The 18974-nt window shown below is 44.9% G+C and overlaps 1 protein-coding gene across 3 annotated transcripts in view; it reads right to left on the bottom strand.

Moving 5' to 3' along the window:
- Positions 1–6269, bottom strand: part of acad9 (acyl-CoA dehydrogenase family, member 9) — a 40328-nt gene extending 34059 nt beyond the window's left edge. The window contains exons 1-7 of one of the 3 annotated variants that reach the window (XM_031792155.1): positions 5791–6269; positions 5399–5492; positions 5174–5275; positions 4913–5019; positions 4716–4816; positions 3589–3667; positions 3284–3458 (exon numbers count right to left, since the gene is read on the bottom strand). In XM_031792155.1, coding sequence (XP_031648015.1) covers positions 3284–3458; positions 3589–3667; positions 4716–4816; positions 4913–5019; positions 5174–5275; positions 5399–5492; positions 5791–5961 — 829 coding nt within the window. In that variant the 5' untranslated portion in view covers positions 5962–6269. The remainder of the gene's footprint in view (positions 1–3283; positions 3459–3588; positions 3668–4715; positions 4817–4912; positions 5020–5173; positions 5276–5398; positions 5493–5790) is intronic. The other 2 variants (XM_031796474.1, XM_031800701.1) reach the window with 2 other exon arrangements.
- Positions 6270–18974: the final 12705 nt, after the last annotated feature.

Genomic DNA, 18974 nt, shown 5'->3' with positions numbered 1-18974 from the left:
GACCCCCCCTAATGCCTAGATGTGATCTTACTGTTAGACCCCCCTAATGCCTAGATGTGATCTTACTGTTAGACCCCCCTAATGCCTAGATGTGATCTTACTGTTAGACCCCCCTAATGCCTAGATGTGATCTTACTGTTAGACCCCCCTAATGCCTAGATGTGATCTTACTGTTAGACCCCCCTAATGCCTAGATGTGATCTTACTGTTAGACCCCCCTAATGCCTAGATGTGATCTTACTGTTAGACCCCCCTAATGCCTAGATGTGATCTTACTGTTAGACCCCCCTAATGCCTAGATGTGATCTTACTGTTAGACCCCCCTAATGCCTAGATGTGATCTTACTGTTAGACCCCCCTAATGCCTAGATGTGATCTTACTGTTAGACCCCCCTAATGCCTAGATGTGATCTTACTGTTAGACCCCCCTAATGCCTAGATGTGATCTTACTGTTAGACCCCCCTAATGCCTAGATGTGATCTTACTGTTAGACCCCCCTAATGCCTAGATGTGATCTTACTGGTCGACCCCCTAATGCCTAGATGTGATCTTACTGTTAGACCCCTCTAATGCCTAGATGTGATCTTACTGTTAGACCCCCCCTAATGCCTAGATGTGATCTTACTGTTAGACCCCCCCTAATGCCTAGATGTGATCTTACTGTTAGACCCCCCCTAATGCCTAGATGTGATCTTACTGTTAGACCCCCCCTAATGCCTAGATGTGATCTTACTGTTAGACCCCCCCTAATGCCTAGATGTGATCTTACTGTTAGACCCCCCTAATGCCTAGATGTGATCTTACTGTTAGACCCCCCTAATGCCTAGATGTGATCTTACTGTTAGACCCCCCTAATGCCTAGATGTGATCTTACTGTTAGACCCCCCTAATGCCTAGATGTGATCTTACTGTTAGACCCCCCTAATGCCTAGATGTGATCTTACTGTTAGACCCCCCTAATGCCTAGATGTGATCTTACTGTTAGACCCCCCTAATGCCTAGATGTGATCTTACTGTTAGACCCCCCTAATGCCTAGATGTGATCTTACTGTTAGACCCCCCTAATGCCTAGATGTGATCTTACTGTTAGACCCCCCTAATGCCTAGATGTGATCTTACTGTTAGACCCCCCTAATGCCTAGATGTGATCTTACTGTTAGACCCCCCTAATGCCTAGATGTGATCTTACTGTTAGACCCCCCTAATGCCTAGATGTGATCTTACTGTTAGACCCCCCTAATGCCTAGATGTGATCTTACTGTTAGACCCCCCTAATGCCTAGATGTGATCTTACTGTTAGACCCCCCTAATGCCTAGATGTGATCTTACTGTTAGACCCCCCCTAATGCCTAGATGTGATCTTACTGTTAGACCCCCCTAATGCCTAGATGTGATCTTACTGTTAGACCCCCCTAATGCCTAGATGTGATCTTACTGTTAGACCCCCCTAATGCCTAGATGTGATCTTACTGTTAGACCCCCCTAATGCCTAGATGTGATCTTACTGTTAGACCCCCCTAATGCCTAGATGTGATCTTACTGTTAGACCCTCTAATGCCTAGATGTGATCTTACTGTTAGACCCCCCCTAATGCCTAGATGTGATCTTACTGTTAGACCCCCCCTAATGCCTAGATGTGATCTTACTGTTAGACCCCCCCTAATGCCTAGATGTGATCTTACTGTTAGACCCCCCCTAATGCCTAGATGTGATCTTACTGTTAGACCCCCCCTAATGCCTAGATGTGATCTTACTGTTAGACCCCCCCTAATGCCTAGATGTGATCTTACTGTTAGACCCCCCTAATGCCTAGATGTGATCTTACTGTTAGACCCCCCTAATGCCTAGATGTGATCTTACTGTTAGACCCCCCTAATGCCTAGATGTGATCTTACTGTTAGACCCCCCTAATGCCTAGATGTGATCTTACTGTTAGACCCCCCTAATGCCTAGATGTGATCTTACTGTTAGACCCCCCTAATGCCTAGATGTGATCTTACTAGACCCTAATGCCTAGATGTGATCTTACTGTTAGACCCCCCTAATGCCTAGATGTGATCTTACTGTTAGACCCCCCTAATGCCTAGATGTGATCTTACTGTTAGACCCCCCTAATGCCTAGATGTGATCTTACTGTTAGACCCCCCTAATGCCTAGATGTGATCTTACTGTTAGACCCCCCTAATGCCTAGATGTGATCTTACTGTTAGACCCCCCTAATGCCTAGATGTGATCTTACTGTTAGACCCCCCTAATGCCTAGATGTGATCTTACTGTTAGACCCCCCTAATGCCTAGATGTGATCTTACTGTTAGACCCCCCTAATGCCTAGATGTGATCTTACTGTTAGACCCCCCTAATGCCTAGATGTGATCTTACTGTTAGACCCCCCTAATGCCTAGATGTGATCTTACTGTTAGACCCCCCTAATGCCTAGATGTGATCTTACTGTTAGACCCCCCTAATGCCTAGATGTGATCTTACTGTTAGACCCCCCTAATGCCTAGATGTGATCTTACTGTTAGACCCCCCTAATGCCTAGATGTGATCTTACTGTTAGACCCCCCTAATGCCTAGATGTGATCTTACTGTTAGACCCCCCTAATGCCTAGATGTGATCTTACTGTTAGACCCCCCTAATGCCTAGATGTGATCTTACTGTTAGACCCCCCTAATGCCTAGATGTGATCTTACTGTTAGACCCCCCTAATGCCTAGATGTGATCTTACTGTTAGACCCCCCTAATGCCTAGATGTGATCTTACTGTTAGACCCCCCTAATGCCTAGATGTGATCTTACTGTTAGACCCCCCTAATGCCTAGATGTGATCTTACTGTTAGACCCCCCTAATGCCTAGATGTGATCTTACTGTTAGACCCCCCTAATGCCTAGATGTGATCTTACTGTTAGACCCCCCTAATGCCTAGATGTGATCTTACTGTTAGACCCCCCTAATGCCTAGATGTGATCTTACTGGTCGACCCCCTAATGCCTAGATGTGATCTTACTGTTAGACCCCCCTAATGCCTAGATGTGATCTTACTGTTAGACCCCCTAATGCCTAGATGTGATCTTACTGTTAGACCCCCCTAATGCCTAGATGTGATCTTACTGTTAGACCCCTTAATGCCTAGATGTGATCTTACTGTTAGACCCCCTAATGCCTAGATGTGATCTTACTGTTAGACCCCTTAATGCCTAGATGTGATCTTACTGTTAGACCCCCTAATGCCTAGATGTGATCTTACTGTTAGACCCCTTAATGCCTAGATGTGATCTTACTGTTAGACCCCCTAATGCCTAGTTTATCTTCTGGTTTTCCACTGGTGATCCCTCCGAAGGCTCGCTCTACGATGAAGGCAGTGATCTTATCTTTCTTCACTCCATCCTCTCCTACCACCTCCGTACGAGCAAACACAGTCATCAGGTCTGCAAACCCCCCGTTTGAGATCCAGATCTGGACAGAATGGAAATACAGTCACACAACTGTCCTTCAGACTGAATCATCACAAACTCAAAGTACCAACAGCAGTTAGCGAACACATGACTGACAGGCAAAACACAGGTAGGAGGATAATGTGTCTCACCTTTGACCCATTGAGCAGGTATGTTTTCCTGTCTTCTGATAGGGTGGCTTTGGTCTGAATGGACGCAGCATCACTCCCACTGAAACATACAGGATCCACATGAAACAGTCAGATTCAGAGAACATGACAAAACCAAGCTTTAAAATACACAACCACTTCTGACATTTGTTGGTATAACAAAAGTTGGAATGCTTTTCAGTGGCAAAAAAACAGCTTTACGGCAAACAGATCCAGAAGATGTGACTGGTCGAAAAGCAGAATGATGTCATCCAGAGTTGGTTCAGGATGGTAATGATTTCAGCAGGTTGTGTTTTATATTTCACCTTTATTTAACCAGGTAGGCCAACAAGTTCTCATTTACAACTGCGACCTCACCAAGATAAAGCAAAGCATTGCAACACAAACACAGAATTACACATAAACAAATGTACAGTCAATAACACAATAGAAAAATCTATGTAGTGTGTGCAAATGTAGTAAGATAAGGGAGGTAAGGCAATAAATAGGCCATAGTGGTGAAATAATTACAATTGAGCAATTAAACACTGGAGTGTTGCAGTAGGTTCGTACTGTACCTACCATGCTCAGTGGGACAGAAGGCTGTGCTGCAGTAGGTTCCTACTGTACCTACCAGGCTCAGTGGGACAGAAGGCTGTGCTGCAGTAGGTTCGTACTGTACCTACCATGCTCAGTGGGACAGAAAGCTGTGCTGCAGTAGGTTCGTACTGTACCTACCATGCTCAGTGGGACAGAAGGCTGTGCTGCAGTAGGTTCGTACTGTACATACCATGCTCAGTGGGAAAGAAGGCTGTGTTGCAGTAGGTTCTTACTGTACCTACCAGGCTCAGTGGGACAGAAGGCTGTGCTGCAGTAGGTTCGTACTGTACCTACCATGCTCAGTGGGACAGAAGGCTGTGCTGCAGTAGGTTCGTACTGTACCTACCATGCTCAGTGGGAAAGAAGGCTGTGCTGCAGTAGGTTCATACTGTACCTACCATGCTCAGTGGGAAAGAAGGCTGTGTTGCAGTAGGTTCTTACTGTACCTACCAGGCTCAGTGGGACAGAAGGCTGTGCTGCAGTAGGTTTGTACTGAACCTGCCAGGCCCAGTGAAACAGAAGGTATGTACCTGCCAGGCTCAGTGAGACAGAAGGCTGCTACATGTTCTCCTGAAGCCAGCTTGGGGAGATATTTAGCCTTCTGCTCCTCACTACCGGCTATCAGGATCCCCTAACATACAGCAAGACATCACAGGTTCACAAACAGCAGTAACATACAACACAGATAAAAAGAAAGCCTTGAGTCTATCGGTGCAGGACTCTTTACCTTGAGTCCGATGGCTTGGTGGGCAGCCAGTGTAACTGCTATGGATCCATCCAGAGAGATGATCTCTCCTAGTCGGGCATACATGGTGTTGGACAGACCCAGGCCACCTAGGAAGAGACAGGAAGTTATGTTGAGTGGCGTCATGTTACAATGTGTGTCCACAAGATGGTCTCTGATACAGTATGAAGACCTTACCAGCGATAGGCCTAATGTTTGTTGCACAGGCTGTGACCTGTTCTCCTCTGATATTAAACTCCTCACCATACTCCTCAGGCACCTGGATACCGAACAGTCCCAGCTCCTTCAGTCCGTTCAGAGTCTCTGGAGGAATCTTAGCTTCATGGTCGATACGCTTGGAGTCCACTGAAATACGAGGACAGGTCTCAGAATACAACACTGGAACACAGTCTGAAGGTCTATTAGAATATAACCACACTTTGAATATGAGTCTTGTATAAGGACAGCAGTCTCTTCTCTCAGTCTCACCCTCTTCAGTGAAGAATTTCTCTACCGGAGCAACAAACGAGTTGATCTCCTCCAGCTCTTCATTTCCAATCTCTGGATAGGGGAAGCACTCTGCCTGGAGGAGAGACACACAATACGAATCAGATACTTGGTTGATTTATCCTTCTGGGCTATTATGACAAGCTAGCTACTGGCTTTTAGGATTTTCTCATTGTCTTTCAAGGCAAAAAATGGCTTGCCTCTGGCGAGAGGTGACAGCTGACAACAATGGAAAGATGGCTATGGGTGGCTCTAACTTACAATAACTGAGCAAGCTATCACATATTTCTTAGACAGTACGGGTAAATCAACATTGTATTCCTTATCTAGAATTAAAAAAGCATAATACATAAACTAGCTAGCTAGTCGCTTACTTTGTTTACTTTGCCAAGGAACAGGTCCTTGGCGTAGGCCAGATTCCTAGCATGAGTTCTGATGGTTCGGTGAGGTAAGGTGACTTCTTTCGTCGCATGTCTTGCGTTAGATGTTAAAATCTTTCCAAATTGAACAGATTTGGATAAAGCTATAAGTCTGTTGATATTCATTGTCCTGTCAAATTTTCACCTCAACCAGACTTCTGCTGCTTCCGAAAATGGGTTAAAAGCAGGTTGAAATATGGTCGAAGCTATCTGGGATCCATGGTACGTCCCGACACTGACGTCACCCGTTGAAGTAGACATTTTAAACGGTTACGGTAAGGGTTAAGGTTAGGTAAGGGTTTTGGCTTCGGTTAGGATACGGTTAGGAGTTAAGGTCAGGGTTAGGAGTTAGGGTATGGACGCGCCAAGTATACCGAATAGCCCTAACAGTAGACTAAGGTTGGGATACCTTTCACCTCATTCTGTCTCATACTGATGACGTAAAATGGGCGTTTCGTAATGATTCAGCTGCCTGCAATTCTTCATTAAATCACTGGAGGGGACTGTTTCGTCAGGAACAAAATGTACATGAAAGTGCTCAGGGTCTGCTAAAAAACAATGGACACATTTCTGTATACCGCACATCTATAATGAACAAAAATATAAACACAACATGCAACAATTTAATAGAGTTTACTGAGTTACAGTTCATATATTGGAAATCAGTAAATTGAAATCAATTCATCAGTCCATAATCTATGAATTTCACATGACTAGGAATACAGATATGCATCTGTTGCTCACAGATACCTTAAAAAAAAGGTAGGGGCGAGGATCAGAAAACCAGTCAGTATCTGGTGTTACCACCATTTGCCTCATGCAGTGTAACACATCTTCACATAGAGTTTAGTAGGCTGTTGATTGAAGAGGAGTGGGACAACATTCCACAGGCCACAATGGCTGTGCGAAGTTGTTGGATATTGGTGGGAACTGGAACATGCTGTCGTACACGCGTTGATCCAGAGCATCCCAAACAACCTCAATGGGTGACATGTCTGGTGAGTATACATGCAACAGCTCTGGTGAACATTCCTGCAGTCAGCATGCTAATGGCACGGCCAACTTGAGACATCTGTGGCATTATGTTGTGTGACAAAACTGCACATTTTAGAGTGGCCTTTTATTTCCCCAGTACAAGGTGCACCTGTGTAATGATCATGCTGTTTAATCAGCTTCTTGATATGCCACATATGATTGGCAAGATTGATTATCTTGGCAATGGAGAAATGCTCACTAAAAGGGATGTAAACAAATTTGTGCACAAAATCTGAGAGAAATAAGCTTTTTGTACATATGAATCATTTCTGAGGTCTTTTACTTCAGCACATGAAATATGAGATCAACACTTTACAATACAACCTTAACGTGAAATGCGTACTTACAAGCCCTTAACCAACAATGCAGTGAAGAAAAATAAGAGTTAAGAACATATTAACTAAATTGAAAGTAAAAAAATAAAAGAGCAACAAAATAACGAGGCTATATACAGGGTGTACCGGTAACGAGTCAATGTGCAGGGGTACAGGTTAGTCGAGGTAATATGTACATGTAGGTGGGGTTAAAGTGACTATGCATAGATACAGTAAGTAGCATCAGCGTAAAAAAAAAGGGGAGGGGGGCCATTTGATGAGCTTTTCAGCAGTCTTATGGTTTGGGGGTAGAAGCGGTCAAGAAGCCTTTTGGAACTAGAAGTTTTAGGCCTCCTCACTCGCACACACTTTTTCAGTTCTGCCCACAAATTTTCTATAGGATTGAGGTCAGGGATTTGTGATGGCCATTCCAATACAATGACTTTGTTGTCCTTAAGCCATTTTGCCACAACTTTGGAAGTATACTTGGGGTCATTGTCCATTTGGAAGACCCATTTGCAACCAAGCATTAACTTCCTGACTGATGTCTTCAGATGTTGCTTCAATATATCCACATAATTTTCCTGCCTCATGATGCCTTCGATTTTGTGAAGTGCACCAGTCCCTCCTGTGGCAAAGCACCCCCACAACATGATGCTGCCACCCCGATGCTTCACGGTTGGGATGGTGTTCTTCTTCCCACTTTTTCCTCCAAACATAACGATGGTCATTATGGCCAAACAGTTCTATTTTTGTTTCATCAGACCAGAGGACATTTCTCCAAAAAGTAAGATCTTTGTCCCCATGTGCAGTTGCAAACCGTAATCTTTTTTATGGCGGTTTTGGAGCAGTGGCTTCTTCCTTGATGAGCGGCCTTTCAGGTTATGTCGATATTGGACTTGTTTTACTGTGGATATAGATACTTTTGTACCTGTTTCCTCCAGCATCTTCACAAGGTCCTTTGCTGTTGTTCTGGTATTGATTTGCACTTTTTGCACCAAAGTATGTTCATCTCTAGGAGACAGAACGCATCTCCTTCCTGAGCGGTATGACGGCTGAGTGGTCCCATGGTATACTTCAGGCATTTGGAAATTTCTCCCAAGGATGAACCAGACTTATGGAGGTCTCCCCAAAAAATTCTGGGGTCTCGGCTGATCTCTTTGATTTCCCCATGATGTCAAGCAAAGAGGCACTGAGTTTGAAGGTAGGCCTTGAAATACAGGTACACCTCCAATTGACTCAAATTATGTCAATTAGCCTATCAGAAGCTTCTAAAGCCATGACACTTTCTGGAATTTTCCAAGCTGTTTACTTAGTGTATGTAAACTTCTGACCCACTGGAATTGTGATACAGTGAATTATAAGTGAAATAATCTGTCTGTAAAAATTACTTTTGTCATGCACAAAGTAGATGTCCTAACCGACTTGCCAAAACTATAGTTTAACAAGAAATTTGTGGAGTGGTTGAAAAACAAGTTTTAATGACTCCAACTTAAGTGTATGTAAACTTCCGACTTCAACTGTAGTCTCGCTATTATTATTTTACTGCTGCTCTTTAGTAACTTGTTACTTTTATCTCTTATCCGATTTTTTTTGAAACTGCATTGTTGGTTAGGGGCTCGTAGTTTAGTTTCTTAATTCAACCATTTTAAAAACAAGCACACAAAACTTGAAAAAAGCCATACATGCACATGAATAAAATCATGGAGGATAACACACAATAAAGTCTGGGACTTATTTCCATTGTTAAATCACGGAGGATAACACACAATACAGTCTGGGACTTATTTCCAATGTTAAATCATGGAGGATAACACACAATACAGTCTGGGACTTATTTCCATTGTTAAATCACGGAGGACAACACACAATACAGTCTGGGACTTATTTCCATTGTTAAATCATGGAGGATAACACACAATACAGTCTGGGACTGATTTCCATTGTTAAATCATGGAGGATAACACACAATACAGTCTGGGACTTATTTCCATTGTTAAATCATGGAGGATAACACATAATACAGTCTGGGACTTATTTCCATTGTTAAATCATGGAGGATAACCCACAATACAGTCTGGGACTTATTTCCATTGTTAAATCATGGAGGATAACACACAATACAGTCTGGGACTTATTTCCATTGTTAAATCATGGAGGATAACACACAATACAGTCTGGGACTTATTTCCATTGTTAAATCACGGAGGATAACACAATACAGTCGGGGACTTATTTCCATTGTTAAATCACGGAGGATAACACAATACAGTCTGGGACGTATTGCCATTGTGGTCCTCTTGAGACAAGATGGCTGGACAAGTTCCAACACAGTATGGCAGTGAAATAATAAAACTAAAACAGAGAAGAACATCTATCTCATCATTCCAGTTACATCATAGGGGTTATTCATATGGGCACAGAAGACAAACATTTTAAAGCTGCCCAGAGAGGACATTGTTTTTATGGGCAGAGGCAACTCATTTGTAAGTAAGCATTTCACTGTAAGGTAGAGTAAAAATAGATTGCCTGTTCGTTTCATACCGGTTGTATTCTGCGCATGTGACTAATACAATTTGATTTGGATTTGAAACGAACAGGCTTTCTATTGTTGCTCTATTATAGTGGCCACTATAGTAGACATCGAGCAAGGCTACATGTGTGCAAAAATAACATTCACTGAGTAAAAAAATGGAATAATCCCCCCCATTCACACACAAGTGTTACTGTTAAGTTCAACATAACAAAATCATTATTTTAGGGCTACACTGCACATTATTACATTGTACACTTTCTGCCTGTGGACATCTGTTCTACAATGTGCCATCAGAGCATAAGACCCTTTGTTGGCATAATTGATCTCTTTCAGGCAGAGAGTAACACCTGACAACCCTTTTATCCACTGTATTGAAGAAGTGAGAAAGAGGGAACGTGTGTGTTGTTCCATTCACCTCTATAGAGGCATCCAGCTTAAACCAGGTGAGGCTCCAGCTACACTTGTTTAACAAGCAACGCCTCATTTTCACCTAATTCTCTCATTCTGAAAATTAACCACATACTGTAGAGGGAAAACATTAGTTCACAGATAATAGTTAGTTCGTTAGCTAACTATAACTAGTTAACATTTCACACAGTGCACGGTCCAGTAAGCAACTAACACGTTATAACTTGAGGAACGGCAAGGAGTCGTATAATGCTACCAGTTAATACTATAGCAAATTGGTTCGGTTACTAATGTCAGCTCATCTGATGTTGTAACGTTCGCTGTCTGACTTTATTTGCCAGCCAATTTTCACACCATAAACTCAATTATTTGATCAGATGAGTAGGCTAATGTTGCTCAACATTTCTCTGGTTAGCTAACAGATCATTAGATCCAGCTACTATAGCAAGATACATAACAATGCTAACAAAACTTGTTCCACCACACTTTCTCCCTCACCTCAAACTAGTACACAGCGTTGTACCAGATCTTCAGTTTCTTGGCAATTTCTTGCATGGAATAGCCTTCATTTCTCAGAACAAGAACAGACTGACGAGTTTCAGAAAATATATTTTTGTTTCTGGCCATTTTGAGCCTGTAATCGAACCCACAAATGCTGATGCTCCAGATACTCAACTAGTCTAAAGAAGGCCAGTTTTATTGCTTCTTTAATCAGAACAACAGTTTTCAGATGTGCCAGCATAACTCTTTTGCAGTTTTCTAATGATCAATTAGCCTTTTAAAAGTATACATTTGGATGAGCTAACACAACGTGCCATTGGAACACAGGAGTGATGGTTGCTGATAATGGGCCTCTATACATCTATGTAGATATTATTATTATACATTTTTTTAATCTGCCATTTCCAGCTACAATAGTCATTTACAACATTAACAATGTCTACACTGTATTTCTGAACAATTTGATGTTCTTTTAATGGACAAAAAAATTGCGTTTCTTTCAAAAACACGGAAGCCAAAACTTTTGAGCATTAATGTATATGTGGGTATGTGTATGTATTGTAATGACCTGACTAGATCATAAAGAAACAATTGTCCAGACAGAGGGTTGAGTTTACGAATTGACGGTTTATTAAACCAACTTTACACAGGCTACTGTTTGGCCGTAGCCCACGCCAAATAAACGAAAGATACCCCACAAGCCAACCATGACCTTCTCTTGTGAGGCCAGACGTAAGAGAGAGAACAAAGGCTAAACCTGGTCTTAACTTCCAATCCCCCTCCACGCCACTCCGCCAGGATGCCCGGCATCAGAACATTCCAGTCATTCCTGTGATTGGCAGATAGCAGGTTGATTGGCATGTCGGACCCAGCAAACACTGGGTACTGGTAAGTACAACACAACCACCTACTAGCCTAACACATAACACACAGCTGTCTGTGCGGGTCGCTACAGTATGTATATATATTTATATTTTTTCCTTTTCTTTCAAAAACAAAGACATTTCTAAGTGACTCCAAACTTTTGAACAGTAGTGTAACTCTAAACCAAAATGGAACATGCAGAAAATACATTTCTGAAGCAACAGAAATATACCTTGTCCCCCCCCCCTCAATCTACACACAATAACCCATAATGAAAAAGCAAAAACTGGTTTAGACATTAATTTATATAAAATTAAAATTAAAGAAATATCCCAATTACAAAAGTATTCAGACCCTTTACTTAGTACTTTGTTGAAGCACCTTTGGCAGCGATTACAGCCTAGAGTCTTCTTGGGTATGACGCTACAAACTTGGCACACCTGTATTTGGGTAGTTTCTCACATTCTGTCAGGTTGGATGGGGAGCGTCACTGCACAGCTATTTTCAGGTCTCTCCAGAGATGTTCGATCGGGTTCAAGTCCGGGCTCTGGCTGGGCCACTCAAGGACATTCAGAGACTTGTCCCGAAGCCACTCCTGCGTGATCTTGGCTGTGTGCTTAGGATCATTGTACTGTTGGAAAGTGAACCATCACCCCATTCTGAAGTCCTGAGTGCTCTGGAGCAGGTAGTACAGTATAGCCTCAGCTAGTCAGCCCCTAGTACAGTATAGCCTCAGCTAGTCAGCCCCTAGTACAGTATAGCCTCAGCTAGTCAGCCCCTAGTACAGTATAGCCTCAGCTAGTCAGCCCCTAGTACAGTATAGCCTCAGCTAGTCAGCCCCTAGTACAGTATAGCCTCAGCTAGTACAGCAGGTAGTTGGTTTTGAGAGAGGGCCTTGACAGAATGATAACCATGCCACAGAACTCTATACATTTATCAATGATACATGTTCCAACCAGGGTCCCTTGACACAGAGGCAAGTACGCTAACCCTAACCAAGATAGACAACTCTAGAGATTCTGAAAGGTTGTTCTAGTGTGGATATGAATGGAGGCTATGGTCATAACAGAGAACAGAAAAACATGGCTGCCTGAGAGTAGTTGTTCTGCTGGTCAGGGAAGGCAATAGATTGTACAGTTATCTTCTGATCAGGGTAAAATCACTACCCCACAACAATACAATCTACTACCTCACAACGCCTCAGCAGATAGACAATGATTTCATAATGTACTTTATTGATTTCTTCCTGTTCATTCTCAAAACACCACAGCAAATGTGTTCAGAATATTATCTTTTACAATGACCATAAGAGGAGATTGACTGTAGTATCCTTGGTGGTTGACACATTGAGAAAGACAGTAGGTTGTACAGTTATCTCCCAGTGTAGGTGTAACCCTAAAACTATCCAACCTACTACCTCATCCCACTGAGCAGAGGAAACAGCAGAGGAACCGTGGCACCTGGTCTGATCCACCTCACAGCATCTGTTGAGAGAGAGACTGGATAGTAATACTGCCACTTTTAGGATCAATTCCATCATAACAACAACAACAACAAAAATTCTACATTGTTACCTTAGCCTTATTCTAAAATTTATTTAAAAAAAATGTATATTCAACCTACACATTATACCCCATGATGACAAAGCAAAAACAGGTTTAGAAATTTGAGCAAATTGGTCCTTTTGTTATTTTCAGAATTCAGGGGAGAGGGATTTGAGAGGAACCTTTTATTCAGCTAGTTGTATGTATTATTTTGGGTGTGTTTTGAGACCGGTTGTGAACCAAGGTTTCTAGAACCCTTCTGTTGCTCTCTTACATGGTTTAACTAAGGGAAAGCAGTGGTGAAATACAGAGTTGAAAGATGAGAAAGTCTGGTAAGCAGTCCACATCGGTGTAACGGCGTTCTTCGTTTGTTGAAAGAGAGTCGGACCGAAATGCAGCGTGGTGGTTACTCATGTCTTTAATGAAAATAAGTGCGATACATGAAATAACTATAAATACGAAAACAACAAACGGAACGTGAAACCTAATACAGCCTATCTGGTGAACACTACACAAAGACAGGAACAATCACCCACGAAAGACAAAGCGAACTCAGGCTACCTAAATACGGTTCCCAATCAGAGGCAACGAGAAGCACCTGACTGCTGATTGAGAACCGCCTCAGGCAGCCAAGCCTATAAAACACCCCTAATCAGCCGCGATCCCAAATACTACAAACCCCAATACGAAACACAACACACAAACCCATGTCACACCCTGGCCTGAACAAATAATTAAAGAAAACACAAAATACTAAGACCAAGGCGTGACAGAACCCCCCCCCCCCCCCCAAGGTGCGGACTCCCGGACGCACCTCAAAACCATAGGGAGGGTCCGGGTGGGCGTCTGTCCATGGTGGCGGCTCCGGCTCGGGACGTGGACCCCACTCCATAAATGTCATAGTTCCTCCCCTTCGCATCCTGGGATAATCCACCCTCGCTGCCGACCTTGGCCTAATAGTCCTCACCCAGAACCCCACAGAACTGAGGAGCAGCTCGTGACTGAGGGGCATCTCGGGACTGAGGGACAGCTCGGGACTGAGGGGCAGCTCGGGACTGAGGGGCAGCTCGGGACTGAGGGGCAGCCCGGAACTGAGGGGCAGCTCGGGACTGAGGGGCAGCTCGGGACTGAGGGGCAGCTCGGGACTGAGGGGCAGCCCGGAACTGAGGGGCAGCCCGGAACTGAGGGGCAGCCCGGAACTGAGGGGAAGCCCAGTACTGAGAGGAAGCCCAGTACTGAGAGGAAGCCCAGTACTGAAATGAAGCTCAGGTAGGTAGTAGGCTCCGGTACATCCTGGCTGGCTGGCGGATCTGGAAGATTCAGGTTGACTAGCAGATCTGGAAGAATCTGGTTGACTGGCAGATCTAGAAGATCATGGCTGACTGGCGGATCTAGCTGCTGTATGCAGACTGACAGCTCTGACTGCTCCATGCAGGCTGACAGCTCCTTGCAGACTGGCAGCTCTGGCTGCTTCATGCAGACTGACATCTCTGGCTGCTTCATGCAGACTGACAGCACCCTGCAGACTGGCAGCTCCTTGCAGACTGGCAGCTCCTTGCAGACTGACAGCTCCTTGCAGACTGACAGCTCCCTGCAGACTGACAGCTCTGACTGCTCCATGCAGGCTGACAGCTCCTTGCAGACTGACAGCTCCTTGCAGACTGGCAGCTCCTTGCAGACTGGCAGCTCCTTGCAGACTGGCAGCTCCTTGCAGACTGGCAGCTCCTTGCAGACTGGAAGCTCCTTGCAGACTAACAGCTCCTTGCAGACTGGCAGTTCCCTGCAGACTGGCAGCTCCTTGCAGACTGACAGCTCTGGCTGCTTCATGCAGACTGACAGCTCTGACTGCTCCATGCAGACTGGCAGCTCCTTGCAGACTGACAGCTCCTTGCAGACTGACAGCTCCCTGCAGACTGACAGCTCTGACTGCTCCATGCAGGCTGACAGCTCCTTGCAGACTGACAGCTCCTTGCAGACTGGCAGCTCCTTGCAGACTGGCAGCTCCTTGCAGACTGGCAGCTCCTTGCAGACTGGAAGCTCCTTGCAGACTGGAAGCTCCTTGCAGACTAACAGCTCCTTGCAGACTGGCAGCTCCCTGCAGACTGGCAGCTCCTTGCAGACTGACAGTTCTGGCTGCTTCATGCAGACTGACAGCTCTGACTGCTCCATGCAGACTGGCAGCTCCTTGCAGACTGACAGCTCCTTGCAGACTGGCAGCTCCTTGCAGACTGACAGCACCCTGCAGACTGACAGCTCCTTGCAGACTGACAGCTCCCTGCAGACTGACAGCTCCCTGCAGACTGGCAGCTCCTTGCATACTGGCAGCTCCTTGCAGACTGACAGCTCTGGCTGCTTCATGCAGACTGACAGCTCTGACTGCTTCATGCAGACTGACATCTCTGACTGCTCCATGCAGACTGACAGCTCTGACTGCTCCATGCAGACTGACAGCACCCTGCAGACTGGCAGCTCCCTGCAGACTGGCAGCTCCTTGCAGACTGACAGCACCCTGCAGACTGGCAGCTCAGGCTGCTTCAAACAGGCAGGAGGCTCCGGCAGCGCAGGAGAGGAGGAAGGCTCTGGCTGCGCTAAACAGGCGGGAGACTCCGACAGCGCAGGAGGGAAGGAAGGCTCTGGCTGTGCTGAACAGGCGGGAGACTCCGACAGCGCAGGAGAGGCGAGGCGCACTGTAGGCCTGATGCGTGGTGCGGGCACTGGTGATACTGGAGCGAGGACACGCACAGGAAGCCTGGTGCGGGGAGCTGCTACCGGAGGACTGGTGTGTGGAGGTGGCACAGGATGTGCAAGGCTAGGGATGTGCACAGGAGGCCTGGTGCGTGAGGCTGGCACCAACTTCACCAGCCAACTAACACGCACCTCAGGACGAGTATGGAGCGCTAACTCAGGTGCCATCAAATCCCCGACACGATCCGTCGGACGAATATGATATCTATAGCACCAAGCTAGCAACTCCCTCATTACTCTCCACTCCACTTTCCCCATTAACTCCTTCACAGTCTCTGCTTCGCTCACCTCTAACACCGGCTCTGGTTCTGGTCTCCTCCTTGGCTCCTCACGATAAACAAGGAGAGTTGGCTCAGGTCCATCTCCTGACTCAGCCACTCTCCCTCTGAGCCCCCCCCCAATAAATTTTTGGGGGTGACTCTCGGGTTTCGCTCTGCGCCGCCGTGTCTGTTTCTCCAACTCCATTCGCCTATAGCCTTCTTCGCACTGTTCCAGCGAATCCCATGCGGGCTCCTGCACTCTCTCTGGGTCGGCCGCCCACCTGTCGATTTCTTCCCACGTCGTATACTCCATGCCATTGCTGTCCATAACGTCCTCCTTTCGCTTTTCCTGCGGTCGCTGCCTGTAACCACGCCGCTCGGTCCGTATGTGGTGGGTGATTCTGTAACTGCGTTCTTCGTTTGTTGAAAGAGAGTCGGACCGAAATGCAGCGTGGTGGTTACTCATGTCTTTAATGAAAATAATTGCGATACATGAAATAACTATAAATACGAAAACAACAAACGGAACGTGAAACCTAATACAGCCTATCTGGTGAACACTACACAAAGACAGGAACAATCACCCACGAAAGACAAAGCGAACTCAGGCTACCTAAATACGGTTCCCAATCAGAGGCAACGAGAAGCACCTGACTGCTGATTGAGAACCGCCTCAGGCAGCCAAGCCTATAAAACACCCCTAATCAGCCGCGATCCCAAATACTACAAACCCCAATACGAAACACAACACACAAACCCATGTCACACCCTGGCCTGAACAAATAATTAAAGAAAACACAAAATACTAAGACCAAGGCGTGACAATCGGGCTGATTATAATTTTATTTATAAACAATATCAATCAACCTCTTAAAGCGCTCCCAATTACTTTAGTTCAATATTCTAGATTTAATGCTACTAATCATTCCCATCTGTTCATTTCCAGCTGCCAAAGAGAAGTGGAAAGTTGGAAAGTGGTCACAAATGTCAGCATAAAGAATACCTTTATCAGCCACATTATTCAATGAATAGGAGAGAGTATGATCAATAAGGGAGGCAGCTGAACAGGTCAATCTGTTGGCGTATAGGTGAGGGGATAGGGATATATGGTGTATGAACTATTCAGAAAGTCATGTCAATCTGTGGGCGTTTAGATGAGGGGATAGGGATATATGGTGTATGAACTATTCAGAAAGTCATGTCAATCTGTGGGCGTTTAGATGAGGGGATAGGGATATATGGTGTATGAACTATTCAGAAAGTCATGTCAATCTGTGGGCGTATAGATGAGGGGATAGGGATATATGGTGTATGAACTATTCAGAAAGTCATGTCAATCTGTGGGCGTTTAGATGAGGGGATAGGGATATATGGTGTATGAACTATTCAGAAAGTCATGTCAGTCTGTGGGCGTATAGATGAGGGGATAGGGATATATGGTGTATGAACTATTCAGAAAGTCATGTCAGTCTGTGGTTCTCACATTTAAATATATTTATGTTGTAATCACACAACAGAAAACACTTTTTTATCTTCATTATTAATCAAATCCAAGGTTGATGCAAGGATATCAATGAAAATACCAATGTCAGAAATGTGTGACCGACAGATGCATCCAATTACCACCAAGAAATGAACAGGAGGGAATTTATATGAAAAGAGATTCAACATCTATGTTATCAGATGTAAGTGTGAGGTCCTCTCTTAAAAAAATTAAAATGTTTATGAACAAAAATGGACCCTCCTCCTCCCAATCTTTGTGCTATCTAACCTCCAAACGAGCTTCAATGCCATACAACACTCCTTCCGTGGCCTCCAACTGCTCTTCAACGCTAGTAAAACCAAATGCATGCTTTTCAACCGTTCGCTGCCCACACCCGCACGCCCGACTATCATCACCACCCTGGATGGTTCCGACCTAGAATATGTGGACAACTATAAATACCTAGGTGTCTGGCTAGACTGCAAACTCTCCTTCCAGACTCATATTAAAACATCTCCAATCCAAAATCAAATCAAGAGTCGGCTTTCTATTTCGCAACAAAGCCTCCTTCACTCATGCCGCCAAACTTACCCTAGTAAAACTGACTATCCTACCGATCCTCGACTTTGGCAATGTCATCTCTTCCAACAGTTTATGTGTCGGGGGGCTAGGGTCAGTTTGTTATATCTGGAGTACTTCTCCTGTCTTATCCGGTGTCCTGTGTGAATCTAATTCTTTCTTTCTCTCTCGCTCTCTCGGAGGACCTGAGCCCTAGGACCATGCCTCAGGACTACCTGGCATGATGACTCCTTGCTGTCCCCAGTTCACCTGGCGGTGCTGCTGCTACAGTCTCAACTGTTCTGCCTGTGATTATTATTACTTGATCCTGCTGGTAATTTATGAACATTTGAACATCTTGGCCATGTTCTCTTTTCGCCACCCCTTATAGCCTGGTTCCTCTCTAGGTTTCTTCCTAGGTTTTGGCCTTTCTAGGGAGTTTTTCCTAGCCACCGTGCTTCTACACCTGCATTGCTTGCTGTTTGGGGGTTTCTGTACAGCACTTTGAGATATCAGCTGATGTACGAACAGCTATATAAATACATTTTATTTGAAATTTTATTTGAACACGCTACTCAGCAAACTGGATGCAGTCTATCACAGTGCCATCCGTTTTGTTACCAAATCACCTTATACCACCCATCACTGCGACCTGTATGCCCTCACTACATATTCGTCGCCAGACCCACTGGTTCCAGGTCATCTATAAGTCTATGCTAGGTAAAGCTCCGCCTTATCTCAGTTCACTTGTCACGATAACACGTTCCAGCAGGTATATCACACTGATCATCCCCAAAGCCAACACCTCATTTGGCCGCCTTTCCTTCCAGTTCTCTGCTGCTCATTCCAGCAGCGTGTGTTTGGTCATGAGGTTAGGTGAAACACATGGAA

Source organism: Oncorhynchus kisutch, linkage group LG1 (assembly GCF_002021735.2).
Source record: "Oncorhynchus kisutch isolate 150728-3 linkage group LG1, Okis_V2, whole genome shotgun sequence".
NCBI classification, from domain to species: Eukaryota; Metazoa; Chordata; class Actinopteri; order Salmoniformes; family Salmonidae; genus Oncorhynchus; species Oncorhynchus kisutch.
Note: the sequence above shows the minus strand (reverse complement) of the source record. Positions and strands in the feature narration are given on the sequence as shown.